The 21,279-nt window shown below is 46.6% G+C and overlaps 1 protein-coding gene across 1 annotated transcript; it reads left to right on the top strand.

Annotated features, from left to right (window-relative positions):
• The first annotated feature begins 16,082 nt into the window (after positions 1-16,082).
• LOC127314095 (peroxidase P7) lies at positions 16,083-17,464 on the top strand. The gene is made up of 3 exons (XM_051344566.2): positions 16,083-16,397; positions 16,496-16,687; positions 16,808-17,464. The coding sequence occupies exons 1-3, from the start codon at positions 16,179-16,181 to the stop codon at positions 17,354-17,356; spliced, it is 960 nt and encodes a 319-aa protein (XP_051200526.1). The 5' UTR covers positions 16,083-16,178; the 3' UTR covers positions 17,357-17,464.
• Positions 17,465-21,279: the final 3,815 nt, after the last annotated feature.

Here is a 21,279-nt window from a genome sequence, read left to right as displayed (position 1 = left end):
GTGGCGAGCCTCATGAACAAGTATGTCGTGACCACCAAGGAGTACTGAGCGTTCAGCCACGCTGCCTCGCCCCACCATGACTTCTCCACACTCCCGACGCGAGAGCAGCAGTAATAACACTGGTAGAAAAATGGCCTTTAGTCGCGGTTCGCAACTGCCATTAGTCGCGGTTGCGCAACCGCGACTAATTAAGCGCGACTAAAGGCCCCCCCCCTTTAGTCGCGGTTGCTTACGAACCGCGACTAAAGGCCCGTCCACGTGGGCGGCTACCGTGCGCCTGGGCGAAGGACCTTTAGTCGCGGTTGGTGTCCCCAACCGGGACTAAAGGCTATTTCGTTAAATTTTTTAAATTCATTTGGATTTCTAATTTCTTTTCACTCCGTTTTTTTTTCTTTTTTTTTTCAGAATTTCTCTCATTTCAGTTATTTGCATAGCTTAGTCTCTATCTCTAACTACACTTATCTCTAGTCAAATTACTTACTCGTGGTCAAACTTCCCGCTCGGTCACCCATCCTCCCACTACTCCACCTCTAGCACGCTTAACTTCCAAGTTCCATTCCGTTCCGCATCCAAGTGCTTCACGCGCATGTATGTGATAGTAGTATCATATCAATCCTATTAACATGTTGATCGATCTCATATTTCTTTATTGTTTGAATTTCAAATAATTATTTTAATAAGCAACAGTAATGATGTAATAATAATATTGAATAAATAAATAAACATTAACTTTTTAATTTGTATTATTTTTAATTTTATTAATTAATTAAATATTTTTTTTGCCAAACCTAAAATCTAAAAATTTGAAAATCTAAAAATTGGGTAAAAATGTTAGTAATCTTTATGCAGAATGAAATTATTAATTTTAGGTTTTAAAAAATTAAAAAAATATAAAATCCATAATTTACAGAAAAAACTAAAATCTTCCTGCTTTTGTATTTCCATTTGGAATTTTGAGAATCTAAAAATTGGCTAACCAGGTAAACCATGGTGAAATCAGATGTAACTTTTCCCAGGATTTTTTTGATATATTATACGTTTTTTTCCGACGTCGTATGCAAAAGTTATTGCGGTTTTACCATTTTTTAAACTTTTTTTGCAAAAAAAGTGGAAATTCGAATTTCTTAATTTCTCCGAATAGTAGGTTGCATAACATACAAGAATCTGAAAACAATTTTTTTTTTTGAATTTTCTATCATTTTCTTTTGTATTTTACAAACCAAAAAAAGGCGATCCACGGGGGGGGGTGTGCAGGGTGCGTGGGAGTAAAAAAACTCGGAAAAACCTTTAGTCGCGGTTGGGGACACCAACCGCGACTAAGGAAAGTACCACTTTAGTCGCGGTTGGTGTCCCCAACCGCGACTAAAGGTTTTTCCACGCCGCATCCCTCCATAGCCCTTTAGTCCCGGTTGGTGTTACCAACCGCGACTAAAGGGGTACCCTAAATCGCGGATGGAGCATTAGTCGCGGGTCGCCTCCCGAACCGCGACTAAAGCCCCCTTTAGTCGCGGTTCGAATATTTCCGGGACTAATGGGGGTGAACGGAAGCCTCTTTTTCTACTAGTGTAACAAGATCGTCGTTGTCGAGGAAACCAACAACGCTACAGGAAAAGGATACATCCCAATAACAAGGACTGCACGAGCGGAACCGGTGACATACTCTACAACCAAGGCACCTCGAGAGGGAGAGCGGCTGATCGGTGATCGCAGCTGCCTACTGGAACGCCACCTCGGATCTCTCATCGTTGGCCAACTGCAAGTCGATAACCGTGGTAGCCTCATGAGGTAAAGTTATCACTGAGCTTATCAGAAGGTCAAGCTACAGGATCCAATTGCGATCACTGGCATAGGGCTGCTCCGGTGCCCCTGCCATACGGGCAGCGATACTTTTATCGACCAGTCTAGAACTCTAGATCGATGTTGGCGCTAAGCTAGCAAGAGTTTTGATTATTGCTCTGTCCGTGTTTATAGTTGTGGTCAATAAATTTAATGGGTTGTGCTGCATAAAGTTTTCATATAGACAATCAGTTGCATTAACGTCCCTTTGTTGAAGCTGGTGATTTAGAGGCTTGGAGCAGCAAGATTTTTAGCCTGGGGCAGCACCATCAATGGAGTATCACGTTTTCTTGTGTGTTTTTTCTCTTCTCCCGCAAACATGCCGCACTAGAAGATGGATGTCCTGCTTGTCGATAATTCGGCGACCATATATGCCAGCATGTCTTCCCTTTGCTGCGGCGGTGCAAACCAGCGATGGGTGCAGGTTGGGATGGCCGGCTTGCGCTCCTGGGATTTGTTGAATATCTTGGAGAGATGGTGTTTTACCTCATCCATCCTCTTCAGGATTTTTCATGAGGGGGCTCATATTATTCTGCTGGAGGTGCACGGTGAGAAGGGCTCGGTTGCCATCAGTTGGTAATTTTTGCCAAAAGAATAGTTCGTTGTACCAAATGTGTAGTTGCATCACTTATTATTTATATAAAAAGGCTGTCATTTGTCAGGGCAAGAAGCAACGGTGAGTTTATTAAGATTAAGATTAGGAGATGGTTTCTACAATAGTTCCTTTCTGCCATACGTTCATGTTTTTATTTCTTTAATTTACTGATGAAAAACCACTTCCATCAGATATAGAATAATATTACTATGTTGGTATTAACTATTTCAAATCTTACAGCTGGTGGTTTCGCCATGATTATGTTATTCAAAATTTACAAGTGCAATCCATATTTGTGAAAGTGTGAGATTGGTGAGTTTCTGGATTTTTTTTTCTGTTTTCGCAAATTCAAAAGCCAAATTTCTTATTCGCATATATGTCTAAATTTGTTCAGCCGTAGCAACGCACGGGCACTTTTGCTAGTACCTAATAATAAAGGGAAAAGTGTTTCCGTGGTTTGGTCCGTCGAATTGCGCTTTGGTCCGTTTTCATATACGTCTTCGTCCGTCGCACCATCCAAAAATTTACTCCACACCCGGTTTAGTCTCTCCGTGTACGAGAACAACTCCAAGTTCATGTATTGGGTTTCCTATTGGGCACCTTTTCTAGCTCACACACCCTGGTTTCTATATTACTATCACGTGAGCTTGCAGAGACACTTAGGCGTGATCGATTACAACGAAAGTGACGCTCTCCTGTCCGCTGGTGGCCGGGGGCACGCCGCCAGGCCGTTGACAAGGCAGCAGGCTCTCAACCCTTCTAAATTGGCCAGGCGAGAAACCCACGGTGTGAACTCCGTGTAGGCAGGGTCACGGGAGCGCGCACGGCTAGACGCTCGGGGACAGCGCCTTTGGCAAACCAGATCGATTTCACCGTGTCGTGTGTTCCGGCGAGTACCAGCTAGCCAGAACCAAAGCTGGGAAAACCTGTCTAGATTTGCTTGTGTGTTGCAGGTTTGCAGCCTTGCCGTTAATCTCAAGCAGGTAGGATCGATTGGTCATCTCGGTGACAGTATAGTTCATCGTTCCCTTGATTTGTCGACCTGCATCCTGATAATTCGAGTCCCAAGTGGTACATGCGGAACACCCGCCGCCGCTTCCTCCCATACACTACACGCTGCACCGCTTCGACCGGTGGAGCTTGTTCTACCCAACGATTCATTGGAACGCGCCGCGGCGGTGACAACATTGATGACGCTCGGCTGAATTGCATTGGACACCGTCACCACCCCGTCAATCTATGTCAGTGGAGCCAGCGCCGTCTGCTGACCGGTTGGACGATATCCAAGAGAACCTCAGGCTGCCAGAAATTCCTCTCCTACCTCTTGCAGTTCCTTAGGGCATCTCCAGCGGCGCGACGCAAACGGACGCTGAGCGACCATTTTCGTTCGCCGTAACCGGAAATGCGTCTGGGGCCTGTTCCAGCGGGGCGACGCAAAGTGATCGGGCCGTCCGCGGAGATGCAAACCTAGCCCAAATATGCGCCAGGTTTGCGTCGCGGCGGACGCTTGGCGGACGCACAAAGTGTCCGCTCGCTTCCCCACCGGGCCCGCCTGGCAGCGAGTCTGCATCGAGGGCATTGATTCAGGCGGTCAACGCTTCCACGTTTGCGCCGCAGCCTTCGCCATAGATTCAGGAGGTCAGCGCTTCCGCGTCTGCGCCGCAGCCTTCGCCATCAATGGCGCGGCTGCCTGTTCTACGCGCGCACTGGCGGGCGGCGGCTGGGCTTCTGCGGCGCCTTCAATGGCATCGTATCCCGCACGCGCCCGCCCGCCCATAAAAGTCCACCGGCCGCGTCGCTCCTTCGCCCACACCTCCACAACCACCACCACCGCCGCAGCGCCATGGGGAAGAAGAATGACTTCGAGGCCTCCGGCAGCGGCAGCAAGAAGATCCCGCTCCCCGTCTCAGTGGGGAGGCCCATGCACGGCAAATGGATGCCATGCGACGACGCCTGGTCCGGCGTGCAGCTGCCTGGTGGCTGGCGGCTCAGCTGCCGCCGGGTGCCTATCCCTACAGTACCTGCGCGCGAGCCTGATCGGACCGCGGAGATCCGGCGCAGGAGGCGGTATTTGCCGGCGGACCTCCGCGACGATCCGGCGTACGCCATCGACTCCGAGCTTTGGCATACGTACCTTTCCACGGAGACGGACAGGAGACGAAGGGCAGGCTTCATGGGCGACAAGGATTACCCCTTCGGCCCTGCACCGCCGGCTCGTCGTGAGCAGGCGCCGACGCGTCGTCAGCAGGTGCGGACGCGACGTCAGCACACGCAGCACAACGACGCCGCCGACGACGACGAAGCCTACGCTGTGTACGACGACTACGTCGAGGCGCTCGGGTACCATAGCGAGGAGGCGAAGGACGACAGCGACGACTTCGTCGCTGTCGTCTTCCACGAATGGCAGCAGGTCTTTCAGGAGGGCCGGAACTTCGAGTTCCCGGAGAACATGACGGACGACGAGATGGCGAAGGTCGCCGTCCTCGTCTCCGAGCACGACGCGCCTGTGCAGCCGCCGCTGCCCCGCTACGCCACCACCGTCATGCCGCCGGGCCTGTCGGTGGATGAAGCACTTCGACAGGCGCTCCTGGAGTCGGCGGCGCCTCCGCCACCGCCACCACCGCCGCCACAGCCGCAGGCCTGGGCGCCTCCACCGCGGCCACAGCCGCAGTACTGGGCGCCTCCACCGCAGCCACAGCCGCAGTACTGGGCCCCTCCACCGCAGCCACAGCCGCAGTACTGGGCGCCTCCACCGCCGCCACAGCCTCCTCAACCTCCAGCACCGGCAGCGCGCCCGGCGTACGCTCCCCCGGATGCCAACTGGCCTTGGGTCGTACCGGACTTCATCGTGATCGACAGCGACGACGAGCAGCACAGCGGCGAGGAGCAGTAGGCGTTTTAGGTTTATTTTTTAAGTATGTAAACTATGTTTTCATGTTTTAAAAAAAAGATTCGTCCTAAAAATGCGTCGTGCCGCTGGAGCCACCCCCGACAAACGGACGCGCGGTCGATTTCGACCAAAAGGATCGACGCAAACGGACGCGCGCGGACGATAAAATGCGTCGCGCCGCTGAAGATGCCCTTACGGAGCAGATAAGGCAGGAGCTCCTCTCTTACCAGTAGAAAAGTGGGCCTCCTAGGCGGCACAGGTGGCCGCCACGTCACCGGCTCGGCCGCCGCTCGAGCGGAGATGGTGATTGAGACAGGGCTTTCGCGCTCTCGTTGGTTGATGCGGCGATCGACGGTGGAGAGCAACGGCGTTGGGGTTGCCCATGTGGTGTCTAGGCAGCATACCGACGCGCCCTTGGGCCGGTCCGCTGCCCATCCGGGAGCCTGTCCTTCAAGGGCGACCATCTCTCATGCGTTTGACTGCAGTAATTTGACAAGCGGGCGCTGAACTCTCAAAAAAAAAAAAAGACAAGCGGGCGCTGGAGCTTACGATTCAGAGCTCGCGTGTAATGGTACTGCAATCCAGTATTCAGAACTCATGTAGCCCAGGCGCAGAGTGAAACTTGTTGTTGTTTTTTCTTCTCTGATAAGTGGCGGGTGTGAAATGCACCCGGATCCAGCGAGTTGCCCTCTTTCTCTTGGATTGATCTGAGTAGTGGTTCTGCATTATGTGCAAGTGAGTATATCTGAGAATAAGATTTTAGTGGACCATCAGGGTATTGAATTTCTTCTAAAACATGTAAAACATGTGGTTTCAGTTTATTATCTGTTTACAAGATAATAAACTGATTCAAGTGTATGTAGATATATGTTATGCTAAAATAGAATGGTAGCAGTAGATACTATATGGCACAAGTATTGCTAAATCCTTTGTAAGCAAAAGAAATTCAAGTGTATGTATATAAATGAAATGCTAAAATGTGGTTTGTTGCACTCTAATTTGAGGTTGTCCGTTTCACTAAAAAGGATTAGAACTTTTATGGGAATGCCTGAAAAGAGCTATGTACTCGGTAATATTTGAGAATGCATGACCAGTGCTAAAATTTGGCGGTGGGCTTGCAGCATTGAGCTAGATATATATACTTGAGTGCACATGGAGGTCCAGTTCATCATTTTGTGCAAGAGATTATTCCCCAAATTCCAGCAGCGTAAGAATTGCCCTAGGAGAGAGACATTGTGGCCTGGTCCCTACATTTTTTCTCCAACAATCAAGTGTTGCAATTAAAATTAATTACTCAAAAATCTTAGGCACACTTATTCTTTTGTATTAGTTGCGTGTCTGTTAAGAAAATAATAATTATTGCCAGTAGTAAAATTATGTATGCTCCATAGCAAAGCACGGTTTAAGAATATAATAACATGCTCCATCTGTCCTCACTTTGAGGAGCATTGCGTGACTTAGATTTTATGAAATATGAAGACTACATAAAAAACAATTTGGGTTACCGAGATTTATATGAAGAGTGTTAGACTACTGAAAATTAAGAGAAATATATTCTAAAATATTCTTGATGGTACTTGTGTTTCCGTAAGTAAAAATTAGTCCGCCGCAACGCGCGGGCATGTTTCCTAGTTCTTTTCAAATAATAATCACAAGTAACCTGTTTTTTGCGGTAAAAAAATTATGTTTACTTATGTTTATTGATTTTTCAGGTGCATCTACCTTTATGATTGTGCAACAAGTTGAACAATAAATCTCTCCGTCTTGGCACTTTATTTATCTTCAGGCAATGGAAAAGTTAAGCCGACAAGGGAAGACCTTGCTGCTTTAGCTTTTATTTTTAAAAAAAATCTTCAGCCATTTTATTTATTGAGATAGCTCTTTGAAGATTTTGCATCTCAACATAGGTTAAACTACCTACTATCTGTAAGTGTTGTCTTTTCCAGCGTAGTTCATTCTTATATGGGCTTCCTAAGTACTTTTGATACATAATGTTTTACTTCAGCCACAACATTGCCGTAAAACTCTTAATTTAGCCTACTCTTGGTTTGATTCATTTCGCTGGTCCTTTCTCGGTCTTGTTCTATATTTGGTGTAAATATCCAATAGTTGCACATTTAAACAAACGAGAGCTCTTTTGGTGCCCAAGTGAGTAGTTAGTTCAGTTTAGGTTGCTTTGTACTTTCTGCATACTCTAACAGGATTATAATAATCTAATGTCTCAATATTCATTTTTTTCTAGCAAGAAATATGTAGACCGGTGCTTTGCATGGTGAAAATATCATCTGTTTTAGACTCTCACATGGTGACAAGTAGAGAAATTATGTTGTAGAATGCAATACGCCCTTCCATTATTTTTTCGGCATCGACTGTAAATTTTAAACTTTGTTTTTGCAGGACCAAAACGTCGGCAAGGACTGCTATATTCGGATATAAGCTTTGTACATTATAATGCAGAACATTAGAAGGACATGATATAGGATTAGTTAGAATGCCATATCTTGAAGCAAGATTGTAATGTGTGTACTCAACAGAGAATTTTCATGTATGGGATGCGTTCAGTAATCAATATGGAATATTTTCCTCTGGAAGTGCATTCATATATTGTATTGTCTATGTGTTTTCTTGTGTATCTTATGAAGTGCGTATACACTTACCCGGGAAAAAAATACTACCATCTTTGAAGCGATCAAGCCACCCGGCTTCTCAAAATTTATTTTAAAATAAAATTATTCCATTATGTTCGCTATGTTCCAACAGATAAAAGTGTTGTTTGACATATGTTGTCACTTTGCAACGCCCTACTCGTTGATTACCAACGCAGCTATATGCGTTGCATTATACCCTTGCAACACCCAAAAACGCAACGCACCTTAATGCGTTGGTAGGGGTGCTAGCAACGCCCATATTGGTGTTTAGATACAGATCCATGCGTTGCTGTAGGGGGAGTCCTGTTGTAGTGCCTCATAGCTACCAATAGTGAGATGAGAGAAGTGCACCACAACCCATCCACCAAATTGCACCATGTGCTCATTTGCAAGGGGCCACCCTCGGAGACTAACAACTTATCAACACTTCCTTCGTCTTTGTTGTTTCTTTTGAAGGAGTTCCAAGATGTCTTCCCTGACGAGCTTCCTCATGGACTACCACCGCTTAGAGGGATCGAGCACCGCATCGACCTCATACCCGGCGCTCCTCTACCGAACCGCGTCGCCTACCGCACCAACCACGAAGACACAAAGGAGATTCAACGTAAAATTCAAGATCAACTCGAAAAAGGGTATGTACGTGAAAGCATAAGCCCTTGTGCGGTTCCGATGATTCTCGTTCCTAAACCGGATGAGTCGCAAGGAATGTGTATGGATTGTCGCCCCATCAATGCCATTACCGTTCGATACCGCCATCCTATTCCGCGTTTAGATGACATGCTTGAAGAATTGAGTGGTGCCACGATTTTCTCTAAGACAGATTTGCGTACTGGCTACCACCAAATCCGCATGGCAATTGGTGATGAATGGAAGACGTCATTCAAGACCAAACTTGGTCTCTATGAATGGCTTGTCATGCCATTTGGTCTTTCAAATGCTCCATCAAATTTTATGCGTCTTATGAATCACATCTTGAGATCTCTCATTGGCAAGAGTGTGGTTGTCTACTTTGATGATATTCTCATTTATAGCAAAAATCTCGAGGACCATGTGCAACATGCGAGAGAAGTCTTATGCATCTTGCGCCGCGAAAAGCTCTTTGCAAATCTTCCCAAGTGCACCTTTGCACAAAGCATGTTGGTTTTTCTTGGATTTGTGGTTTCCGCCAATGATATTGAAGTTGATTCATCGAAGGTTGAGGCCATCTACAATTGGCCCACTCCTACCAATGTTGGTCAAGCAATGGTTTCTATAGACGTTTTGTGAAAGATTTTAGCACCATTGCTTGCCCTTTAAATGAGCTTACAAAAAAGAATGTTCCGTTTGTTTGGGGCAAGGCACAACAAAACGCTTTTGATGAATTGAAAAAGATACTCACCGAGGCACCACTTCTCGTTCTTCCCTATTTTGCTAAAACTTTTGAGATAGAATGTGATGCGAGTGGACTTGGAATTGGTGGTGTCCTTATGCAAAAGATGGAAAAAAACCGTGGCATACTATAGCGAGAAGTTGGATGGCGCACGCCTCAACTACCCTATATATGACAAGAACTTTATGCTTTGGTTCGTGTTCTTGAAGTTTGGCAACATTACCTTTGGCCAAAAGAGTTTGTCATTTACTCCGACCATGAGTCTTTGAAGTATTTGAAAAGTCAACACAATTTGAACAAAAGACATGCAAAATGGGTTGAGTTCATTGAGTCCTTTCCATATATAATCAAATACAAGAAGGGCAAGGACAATGTAGTTGCAGATGCTCTTTCCCGCAAGCTCACCCTTTTACTCACTCGTTTGGATTTCCATATTTTGGGTCTTGATGAAATCAAAAACCTATATGCCTCCGATACCTTCTTTGGCCAATCTTTGCAAAGTGTTCTAGTCATAAGGGCATCGATGATTTCTATTTGCACCAAGGATTCTTGTTCAAGGGTAACAGACTTTGTATTCCCATGTCTTCGCTTCGCCTTTTGCTCTTACAAGAATCGCATGGTGGTGGTATTATGGGATACTTTGGACGAGAGAAGACATATGCAATGCTTTCAACTCACTACTATTGGCCAAGAATGTACGTACCACGACGTGGAACGCCTTTGCCGACGGTGTACAATATGCTTACAAGCTAAGTCCACTTCCAACCCCTATGGCCTTTATACACTATTGCATATTCCTTATGCTCCTTGTTGGTCCGATATAAGCATGGACTTCGTACTAGGATTGCCTCGAACCAAATATGGTCATGATTCAATTTTTGTAGTGGTTGATAGATTCTCTAAAATGGCTCATTTCATACCATGCTCCCGAACGGATGATGCTTCACATATTGCCTCCTTGTTTTTTAGGGAAATTGTGAGACTCCATGGTGTACCAAGAAGCATTGTCTCGGACCGAGATGTCAAATTCATGAGCTACCTTTGGAAGACACTAATGGCCAAGTTCAACGTCAAGCTTTTGTTCTCATCATCCTCGCACCCACAAACCGATGGGCAAACCGAAGTGGTGAACCGAAGCCTCTCCACACTACTACGAGTCCTTGTCAAGAAGAATTTGAAAGCGTGGGAAGATTGCATCCCGCATGCAGAGTTCGCCTACAACCGCGCCAAGCACTCTACAACAATGAGAAGTCCTTTCATGGTCGTCTATGGGTTTGAACCACCTACGGCAATCGACCTCCTTCCTCTTCCGCTACATGAGCAAGTAAACATGAACATCGACAAGCGAGCCCAATACATGAAGAAGCTACATGAAGATACAAGGGCAACGATCGAGCAACAAGTCCTTCGTCAAGCCACTAGACTCAACATGAAGAAGAAGGCACGAATCTTCAATGAAGGAGACCTAGTGTGGATACACATTCGCAAAGACTGCTTCCCTCAAGAACGAAACTCCAAGCTCAAGCCCTGAGGCGATGGTCCCTTCAAGGTCCTCAAGCGCATCAACGACAATGCCTACGTCATCGACATACCAACATCCAAGTACTTGGTGAGCAACACATTCAATGTGTCCGGCCTCTCACCCTATCATGGCGATGAGAAGAACATAGAGTCGAGGACGATTCTTTCGCAAGGGGGGAGATGATACAGGGTGGCCTTTGGACACATCATCCTCAAGACCGACAAGCCCTCCTCGTGGCCCAATGACACGAGCTCGAGCCCAATCCATACACCAAGAGGTGAATTCGCTCCTTTCCACGTATGCATTTGATACCTCATTGGATGGCATACTACTTCATGCAAATACCCTATGTTCAGTCAGGTACATTGACCAAGACACAAGCCATGGAGACCAAGCCAATGGAGAGGGAGCTGAACATGAAGAAGATGGAGACCCAGCGCTCCAGCCGGAACTTCCGCCCCCCAGGACCGGAACTTCCGGCCAGATGCCTCCCAGATGCCATCCAGCGCACAGGAAAGAGAATCCAGCCGGAACTTCCGCCCAAGTTCCGCCCCAGTTCCGAAAATGCGCCAAAACGCCCCGGGACGTTACTGCAAGGAAATCGGTCGTTTTCGAAACTAGGCCGGAAGTTGTCCGGAACTTCCGCCCCGACCGGAACTTCAGCCTGCGCAACTTTCAGCACAAATAACAATTTTCAGCATGTAACTTACCCCTTCGCCCCACCAACTATAAATAGCCTTGTTGGCTCAGATCTGAGATTGACACTTAATGTGAAATTAAACCTGAGCTTTGCTTTTGCACCATGTGGGAAACCCTACCATAGATCCTAGATCTTGTATCACTCGATCTCCTTGTCAAACCTTTGTGATATCTTTGGTGACTTCTATCAATCATTGGTCTTTTGATTGCACTTCTACCTTTTGGTCTTTTGCTTGCACTTCTATCAACGTTGGTATTTTCACCCTTCTAGATCTCTCGGGTTCGATTCGTCGATCTCTTTGCGGGACTTCTACCGAAAGGTCTTTTTGCTGCAACCTCTATCGAGTTGGTGGTTCGGGCCAACGAGGACAAACCGATTTGTGTGTGTGTGTGTGTGTGTGTGTGTGTGTGTGTGTGTGTGTGTGTGTGAGTTTGTATCTCACGATTCCCCCTCGCGTTCTTCGTGTTTATCGCGTTCTCCCACCTCACCCACGAATCCCATCCAAATCCGTGAAGATCGGGCACACCCTTGGGCTTAGCCCTTATCAGGGAGGTTGGAGACGATGGCCCCAAGCAGATAAGGTTGACTCTTCCTCTCTCCACTTTTGCGGGCCAGTGGGAAAGTATGGGCTGCACGATGGAGTCCATCCAATGGACGCGCGTCTAGAGGCTGCAAGGTCGAGATCCCCGGAGGGATTGGATCGTTTTCCATGATTTTTACAGCAATCGCACGCGTACTTTCCGAAAGTGGAAACTGTTTCAAATTTCTATTCTTGAAAACGCGGGGCTGTCGAAAATCGACCGTTCAAAACGGATGCGGCGGTCGATCGCTAGCTAGGGCTGTCCGTCCCAATCACGTATAGTCGCCGGCCGAGAGAATGCTAGCTATCTTTTTTTTTTTTTTGCGGTGAGAGAATGCTAGCTATCGACCCAGCCTGTAATATTCCTTCATTTTATATCCAACTCCAGGCGGTACGACCCAGCCTGTAATATTCCTTCATTTTATATCCAACTCCAGGTGGTACGTATCCTGTCGCTTTTTGGTTAACAAGTGCTTATCGGCGCTGACCCCAGTACATTAAGGCTGTTCGTTGGACGCCCGATTCAAAATCTATTTAAGCGGGTGACAGGGGAGATAGACGCACGCGTCCAAGTTTGAACTGTTGTTCGAATGTGATTGGACATTTGGACTATAGTTTGATACAGATTATCTTCAGAAATAATTATTTTGACCTCGACGTACGCAACTTGCGATGTAGTGCCGTCCTTACAACTCTATCACTTGAAGTTCGATATTAGTACCTTTCGAAATAGCCCGAGCCGATTCCATGGGCCAACCTATACAGCAATACAGATGAGCCAAACCCTGAGTTAACGAGAATAAGTGGTGGTTTCTCTATGCGTGCAAAACGAAAATAGGATTTGGACAGCGGATCACTTGGCGAAGTGGGATAGCCAAATTGTGACATATACCTATTATGCAACAATGCATGGAATCCGTTGACCAGCTCTTCGACAAGATTACGAAGCAAGCTAGATTACGGGTGGTAGAGGGTGCAAAAAGTTTGAGCCATTTCATGCCGGGAGAACAATCTTGTAATAAGTCACAACCATTTACTTTCTTGTAAAACTTTTTCTTAATCAAAAGATTAGGGCAAAGCTTTTGCCCACGTTTCAAAAAAGAATGTTGTGAGTGCTTGAGCAGTTCAGATTAAAGGAGTGACTAGTGCTAAGGCGACCGAGATTGAACTTAATTCTTAGTCAGTTCGACGACGGTGGAGTCTCAATTCCAACCATGCATGTACAAGCAGTAAAGTCTCAATTGCAGTCATAGAGGCAACAAAGAAAATATCAGTTGCAAGCAATATTCTAACATATAGCTAGCTCCGCAATCCAACGATTTATGAGCTGACTAAGAATTAACCCTTTTGCAAGTTCTAGATTGGCAAAAAATAAAGTTAGTTCTAGGTCAACTATATAACCGTTAGATTTCCATCGAGATTTTTTTGCATGCATATATGTGTGAAATTACATATTTTTGTTGAAACGAACCAAAGTCTTGCGACCATGCTCTGCTAGCTACCGTGATGGTCTCCGACGCCACCGCCACGCCGGCCGCCAATGCGTAGCTTGGCGCCCCCCTCCCCACCCCAACTCCACCCATGGCCTTCTCTTCCTCCACCGCATCTCCCCAGCCACCATACCCCCATTTCCTCCATTGTACTAGTAGAAAAACGCTACAGGGGCAGACCCACTAGTAGTGGGCACGATTTTTAGAGCCCGCCGCTCTCTTCCCCTTGCTCGATCTAGATCCAACCCCATTGCACTTGTTTCCCACTGCACCCATCGGAGGTGATGGAGCTCATGTCCCTCCATCCCTCGGGTACTCTGAGGTCCTCCTGGCGCCACACCGTGCTTAGATCCCCCCTAACTACACGCTGAAGCTCGTCACCGATGCCTACTCGCTCTTCAAACAAGGAGACCGTACCCTCCGCGCCTTCAAGCGGAGGATCTTCGGCCTTTGTGTCAGTTGCTTGGCGCCGGATCACTTTATTGTCAATTGTCGTTGCTATGTTCGGTGCCTACGATACCGCCTCGGTTACCATGGGCGGGACTGCAAGGAGCGCTTTTCTGATGGCCATGGACCCTCGTCTCCCAACACCTCCATGTCGTGCAAGCTAAATCCCTGCTTGCAAAGCTCCCCCTGTAGTAGCTCGCCTCTGACACCTCTTCGCTCCTGGGCATTGGTTGTTCCTCATCCAGGCAACTCTATGGCTTTTTCGGGTGAACTTGGGGCTGAAATAAGGTTGTTGCAGCCTTTCCTTGCTGCCTAGGCGGAGGCGCTAAGCATTGAGTTGGAGACCATGTCCTCCGCTCGATTAGAGGAGGTATTCTAGCCTCTTCGCAACTTGGTCGCCGTTATGCACGATTGGACTGATTGGGTCTAAAGCCTCTAGGAGCTGATGGAACCGCTGGGTTGAAGCCTTTCTCTTTGGCACCAGACAAGCATGATGAAGTTGCTTCTCCTGTTGTGCTGGTGGTAAGGATTCAGGTGCGACCGATATGGCTACCTGCTCATCCGAAATGTGTAGTGTGATGTCCACGGATGATCCTTCGGATTTGGCATTTGTCCTGCCTGATATGGTGCTTCAAGGCGTGGAGGAGCAAGCCAGGGGGACAACACCTTGCTCAACGCACCGATTCTTGGGCAGATCAAAGGTGTTTTAGTCCGACGCTTCATGTGGTGGAAGTGTTGTCTTGAGCAGTTTCAGTTGCACGATGATGGGCTCCTTTCTCAACGCACCGAGTCTTGGGAAGATCGAAGGTCACTCCATTTGTGTCGTGAGGCGTAGTGGGCATTTGGATGTGAAGAAAAAACAATGCACCATCCCGATTGCCAAGCGCGCTGAATATAGGTTGGCAGTCTTTCACAGAGCTACGAAAGGGTTTGATCCCAAAAAAAGTCTCCGAGAAAGATGTGCAAGAGAAGATGAAGTCCTATTTGCGGTTGTGCAAGAAGCATGCCTCGCCTATGGCGACCATATGAGTTCGTGAGATGGTACATGTTAATGTTTAGTCACCATCTTCTTAAGGTTAGGCACAAGTACTCTTCATGGTGCGATAGTGCTCTTGAGGTAGTGACGGTAGGCTTGGTTGGGTAAGAGTTGTTCCCGATAGTCTTGGGCCTAGGGACACATGTATATGGCTCGGACAATGTTACCTAATTTGCTAGTCGGGTGCGTGGTTTTTTGGTTTTCTTGATTAACCTTGTATGATTTTCGGGTTAGGTTTCTCTTATTAACTGGACCAAGTTTACTTTTTAATATTACAATGTGGAGCTTCCTGCCCTCTGGCAAGGTTTCGTAAAAAACATATTATTATTGTTGTAGTTACACGTAAAATTAAGTGACACTATCTGACCGTGAATTAATTTAGTTCTAGGTGGACCGATAACTAGCTAGCCATGTCCAAGAATTGAACTAATTTCTGGTCAAGCGAGAATTACCAAAACAGTTTAAACGTTGCGGTTTTTCGTTATCGATTGCATATCTATACCCCTGACGTGCATAACGACATGTCGGCTCCACGAAATTTCGTCTCAAGAGAGACCCATGCAGCATAGCCGTGTAGGCGTGTACTTATCTATATATACTCCTGACGTGCATAACGACATGTCGGCTCGATTGCATGTATTGGCACTACCAATTGCCACTAGTATAATATTGGAGCAAGTATACATGATGCTAACTAACACATGCAATAATTCAGACCACAAGGCACCACTTGCGCCTGCTGATTGCTCCGTTAGCATCCTGCCAAGCCGGGGCTCGTGCCCGGAACGATTTTTGGTCAACCAAATCCAGCTGCGGCTGCAGAGTTTGGCCAAGAACTTTGTACTATGGCGTGCGTGCATGACCTGAACGGCGCGGAAGCCCATGCAGGCGCACGCTAGCTAGCCTATAGCCTAGCAGTCAGCTTCGGCACGACCTCGAGCAGAGCACTATAAATTGGATGCCAACATATGCGTATCGCCTCATCCAACTCGCTCACAGAGCATTAGTTGTGTAGTGTTCTCCTGCACGATCCGTGGATAGTTACACATAAGGTCGATCGAAGAAATGGCTGTCTTCACCAGGCCGGCCTTCCTTGGCCTCGCCGTCGTCATCCTCTCCGTTCTCGCCGGCGCGGCGAACGCGCAGCTCTCGCCCAACTTCTACTCCACGTCCTGCCCTGGGCTTGCCGGCATCGTGCGGTCGGGGATGGCGTCGGCCGTGCAGACGGAGAAGCGGATGGCTGCCTCCATTGTTCGCCTCTTCTTCCACGATTGCTTCGTCAATGTAAGATTGCTATGTTGTTGATTTAGTACCGTTATAGAACTAATATGGAATGGAGGGCGTGCAGATCAATGACGTTTCTCTTTATATTATCTCGGTAGGGATGCGATGGCTCGATTCTGCTCGATGACACGTCGACCTTCACCGGGGAGAAGAACGCCGGACCGAACGCGAACTCGGCCCGTGGGTATGAGGTGATCGACGCCATCAAGACCCAGGTCGAGGCGGCCTGCAAGGCCACCGTCTCCTGCGCCGACATCCTCGCGCTTGCCGCTCGTGATGGAGTTAACCTGGTCAGTATATGCACAGCCTCCTGGCGTCAACGGGGCGCTGATCCATGATAAAACTCATGGTTCTGCACTTTTTACTAACCACGTATGGCTGACTCAGCTACAACCGTTTTGTGTTTGCAGGTCGGAGGCCCCACCTGGAACGTGCCGCTGGGGCGTAAGGACTCGCGCACGGCCAGCCAGAGCGCGGCCAACTCCAACCTCCCAGGCCCCGGCTCCAGCCTCGCCACCCTCATCTCCATGTTCGGGAACAAGAACCTCTCGCCGCAGGACATGACGGCGCTCTCCGGCGCGCACACCATCGGCCGCTCGCAGTGCCAGTTCTTCCGCAACCGCATCTACACCGAGACCAACATCAACGCCAGCTTTGCCACGCTGCGACAGGGGACGTGCCCGCGCTCCGGCGGCGACAGCAACCTCGCGCCCTTCGACGTGCGAACCGCCGACGGCTTCGACAACGCCTACTACCAGAACCTGGTTGAGCAGCGCGGCCTGCTGCACTCTGACCAGGAGCTCTTCAACGGCGGTTCGCAGGACGCGCTGGTGAGGCAGTACAGCAACACCCCCAGCAGGTTCTCCGCCGACTTCGCGACAGCCATGGTGAAGATGGGCAACCTGCTACCGACGTCCGGGACGCAGGAGATCAGGTTAAACTGCAGGAAGCCCAACTAACGACAAGCGAAGTTTGGAAATGATATCACGAAGCGTGCCAATAAATTTCTTGGAAACACAGGTATTGGTTCAGGTTCTCGGGTAATCAGTGTATGGAAGAATATATGAAGCTAGAACGAGATGTACAAACACTCGTTTGCTTAAGTTGTCCGGGGCAAAATTTCAAACTGAAAATAGCCACATGACTCTTATAGTGACTTGGTAACTAGGGAAGAAAATGAAATGTTGAATGCACCCTTTACTGAAGAAGAAATAAAAACAGCGGTCTTTGACTCTTATAGTGAAGGTGCACCAGGACCAGATGGTTTTACGTTCTTATTTTATCAAAAATTCTGGGAAGTGGTTAAAACAGATCTGATAAATCTCTTTAGAGATTTTGAAAAAAATGAAGCTGATCTTTTCAGGCTAAACTTTAGTTTAGTCACGCTTATTCCGAAGGAAGCTGATGCGGAAAATTTGAAAAAGTTCAGGCCTATTGCTTTAACAAACTGTTGCTTCAAAATTTTCTCGAAAGCCTGCACTAATAGAATGGGTAAGTGCGCGGACAGACTTATTTCAACCAACCAATCGGCATTCATTAGAGGGAGATATATTTTGGAGAGTGTCGTTACAGCCCACGAGATCACCCATATGATGTGCATAAAAACAAAGAGGAGGGCCTGATTCTGAAACTCGACTACGAAAAGGCCTATGACAAAGTTAACATTGAGTTCTTAGAGAAAATGCTTAAATAAAGAGGCTTTAGCCAGAAATGGTTAGATAAAATACATGTGCTGCTCCATAAAGGTTCTGTAGGTGTGAGAATTAATGACCAAAATAGCAATTTCTTTGAGACAGGGAAAGGTCTTAGGCAGGGAGATCCATTCTCACCCATTCTTTTCAATATGATGGCTGATGTATTTTTGAAAATGCGTATTAAAGCTGCAAATGAAAGTCTTATTTCTGGGCTGCTTACTCGTTTTAGACCCGGAGGGATTATCAGTCTGCAATATGCAGATGATACTTTGTTATTTTTGAAAAACGACGTGGAAGTCTCTTTAAATTTAAAATGGATCCTGTCAATCTTTGAGCAGATGTCAGGCATGAGAATAAACTTCGATAAGTGTGACTTGATAACCATTAATATTCCAGAAGAACAGGCTAATATTCATTCACAAGTTTTTGGCTGCAAAAAAGGCAAGTTACCTTTGAAATATCTTGGGGTTCCGCTGCATTTTAGTAAACTAAAAAAAGAAGATCTACAACCGGTGATAGATCTTATTCTCAAAAGAGCAGCGGGCTGGAGAGGCAGATTACTGTCTTATGCAGCAAGGATAACTTTGATTCGATCTTGCCTAGCAAGCATCCCTGTTTACCTGCTGTCTGCTATCAAGTTTCCTTCATGGGCTATAAAAGCCATTAACTCGCAAATGGCACATTGCCTCTGGGACAATTATGAAGGACACTATAAATACCATCTGGCTCGTTGGGAACTAGTGGCGATGAAAAAAGAATATGGTGGGGTAGGAATTCCGAACATTAGAGAGCTTAACATTTGTCTGTTGGTTTCATGGATTAGAAGGTATAATATGGACAATAACAAGTTGTGGAAACAAATAATTGACTATAAATATGACACTAATAATCTGAATGTCTTCAGTTGTAGAGAAACTGAGATTTCACCGTTCTGGAAAGGTGTCATGTGGGCGGCTAGGGCTGCAAAATTAGGATACCAATGGATGATTGGTAAACGTGATAAAATTAGGTTCTGGGAGGATCAATGGCTGGGAAATACGAGCTTAGCAATTATGTTCTGGGACCTTTACTTTGTGTGCAATCAACAAGGGGCAACTATTAAGGAAGTCTGGGATGGGAGCGAGTTAAAACTCACCTTTAGGAGAGCGTTTAACTCGAAGATGACGGAACAATGGTACCAATTAGAACAAATTGCATCTTCGGTGATTTTTACAAGTGATGAGGATAGTTTGGTTTGGAAGTTACATAGCTCCGGGCTATATACTTCACAATCTCTGTATGCAGTACTTAACTTTAGAGGAGTTATCCCTGTCTTTATCCCTGCTATTTGGAAATTAAATGTGCCCCCTAGGGTTCAGGTGTTCTTGTGGCTGGTATCACATAACAAGCTTCTAACACGAGATAACCTGGAGAAAAGGCAAACAATTCTAGATAAAACTTGCTTACTTCGCAATGAAAATGAAACTGTGGAACATTTGTTCTTTTCCTGTGATATTTTAAGAATCATGTGGACAGAGATATCTATCATTCTTCAAAAGGAGATTGGTTTAAGCTTTGAAAGTGTGGCCAGGTTATGGGTGAGCAATAAAAAGAATGTGGTGACTAATATGGTTGTTGCTGCTATTATGTGGTCAACATGGAAACATAGAAATGACATGTTCTTTGGCCGATGTATATGGTCTGGGATGCAGGTTTTGTGGAGGAGAATGGTGAAAATGTTGAAGCGATGGAGTCCTCTCTGTCCGTCGAAGAATCGGAGTTTCATGGAAGAGTGCGTGAAGAGATTGGAGTTGAAGATGGTGGAAGCCCCGGCGCTCTCAAGATACTGAAGAGGCGCAAAACAATGATGATGGTTGGTCCTAGGACACCGGAGATGTTGGCTCCTCGCCTGATGATGGATGTGTAGTTTTCTGCTATGTGATCAAGAGGAGAAAAAGAAAAACTGGAGTTATAACTGATCAGACTCATGTCATATGCTAGATGATGGTTTTCTGTCTGGCTGTAGGGGTGGTTAAAATAGTTCTTGTCTGTTTTGTTCTGTTAGTTTTAGTCTGTTTCTAGTTGGGGCTGTAATAAGTACTGCTATGCTGTGACTGTCTTTTCGTTTCTATGCAAATGGAAAGGGGCGGAGGCCTGTTGATCTAAAAAAAAAATCAAACTGCAAGATGTCATAATGTACATCAAGTCATCAATACCTGTTCGCCGAATATTGCCTTATCGCAAAATTTCATATTTATCGAGCTTTGGTCCTTACTCCTTCATGTGCACCTTGATGACCAAGTGGAGGACTCCATCTCTTGGAACCTCACGGCGAACGGGCAATATTCGGCTAAGTCCGCTTATGAGGTGCAATTCCTTGGTTCCACCCTCTCCATTATGCATAAGACGGTGTGGAAGGTTTGGGCCACCCCGAAAGAGAAGTTCTTTGCATGGCTTTTTCTCCAAAACCGGATTTGGACCGCCGACCGGCTTCAAAAAAGGGGTTGGCCAAATTGTGGCGTGTGCCCCCTTTGCAAGCAATCTTTGGAGTCGGTGCATCATCTCTTTGTGGAGTGCCGGTTCACCGCTCGGCTTTGGATCTCGTTAAGGACATGGCTTGGCATCACCGGCATTCAACCTTCAATGGGTGGGCCTCTCGGTCAACAAATGGTGGTCTTCCATGACTAGCAGTGCGACGCCTAACCGCAAAGCCGTTGCCTCCCTCACACTTCTTATTACTTGGGAAATTTGGAATGAGCAGAATGCACACGTTTTCCGCAACAAGCATACCCCCTTTTTTGTTTTGTTAGATAAGATTAAGAAAGAAGGCCGCTTGTGGGTGTTGGCTGATGCTAAACGCTTGGGTGAAATCATGCCAAGAGAGTGAGGTCTTTCCTCCTTGGTTCGTTTTGTAAGGGCTATCTTGCCCAAACACTCTCTCTTAATTAATGAATTGGGGCAAAGCTTTTGCCCCCGTTTCAAAAAAAAAAAAAGTCATCAATACAGAGAACAATGATACTATGTATGTACAGTATTCTGTTTGTTATGGTGGTTGACTGATTGCCTTGCTCGTAAGCACAGCTCACATTAATTCTTGATGCTTTTTTTCTGGAATTTAAAATGGAACCGATAAAACAGCCACCAGTTCTTGTGTTTGTCGAGGCAAATAAGGAACAAAACATTGCAACATCCCAGCAAAAAGTTTAACT

Source organism: Lolium perenne, chromosome 7 (assembly GCF_019359855.2).
Source record: "Lolium perenne isolate Kyuss_39 chromosome 7, Kyuss_2.0, whole genome shotgun sequence".
Lineage (NCBI taxonomy): Eukaryota > Viridiplantae > Streptophyta > Magnoliopsida > Poales > Poaceae > Lolium > Lolium perenne.
Note: the sequence above shows the minus strand (reverse complement) of the source record. Positions and strands in the feature narration are given on the sequence as shown.

Coding starts and splice junctions, on each gene's coding strand:
- LOC127314095 (XM_051344566.2), top strand. CDS start 16,179: ATGGCTGTCTTCACCAGGCCGGCCTTCCTTGGCCTCGCCGTCGTCATC. Junction 16,398..16,495: donor TCCACGATTGCTTCGTCAAT/GTAAGATTGCTA, acceptor TTATCTCGGTAG/GGATGCGATGGCTCGATTCT. Junction 16,688..16,807: donor CTCGTGATGGAGTTAACCTG/GTCAGTATATGC, acceptor TTGTGTTTGCAG/GTCGGAGGCCCCACCTGGAA.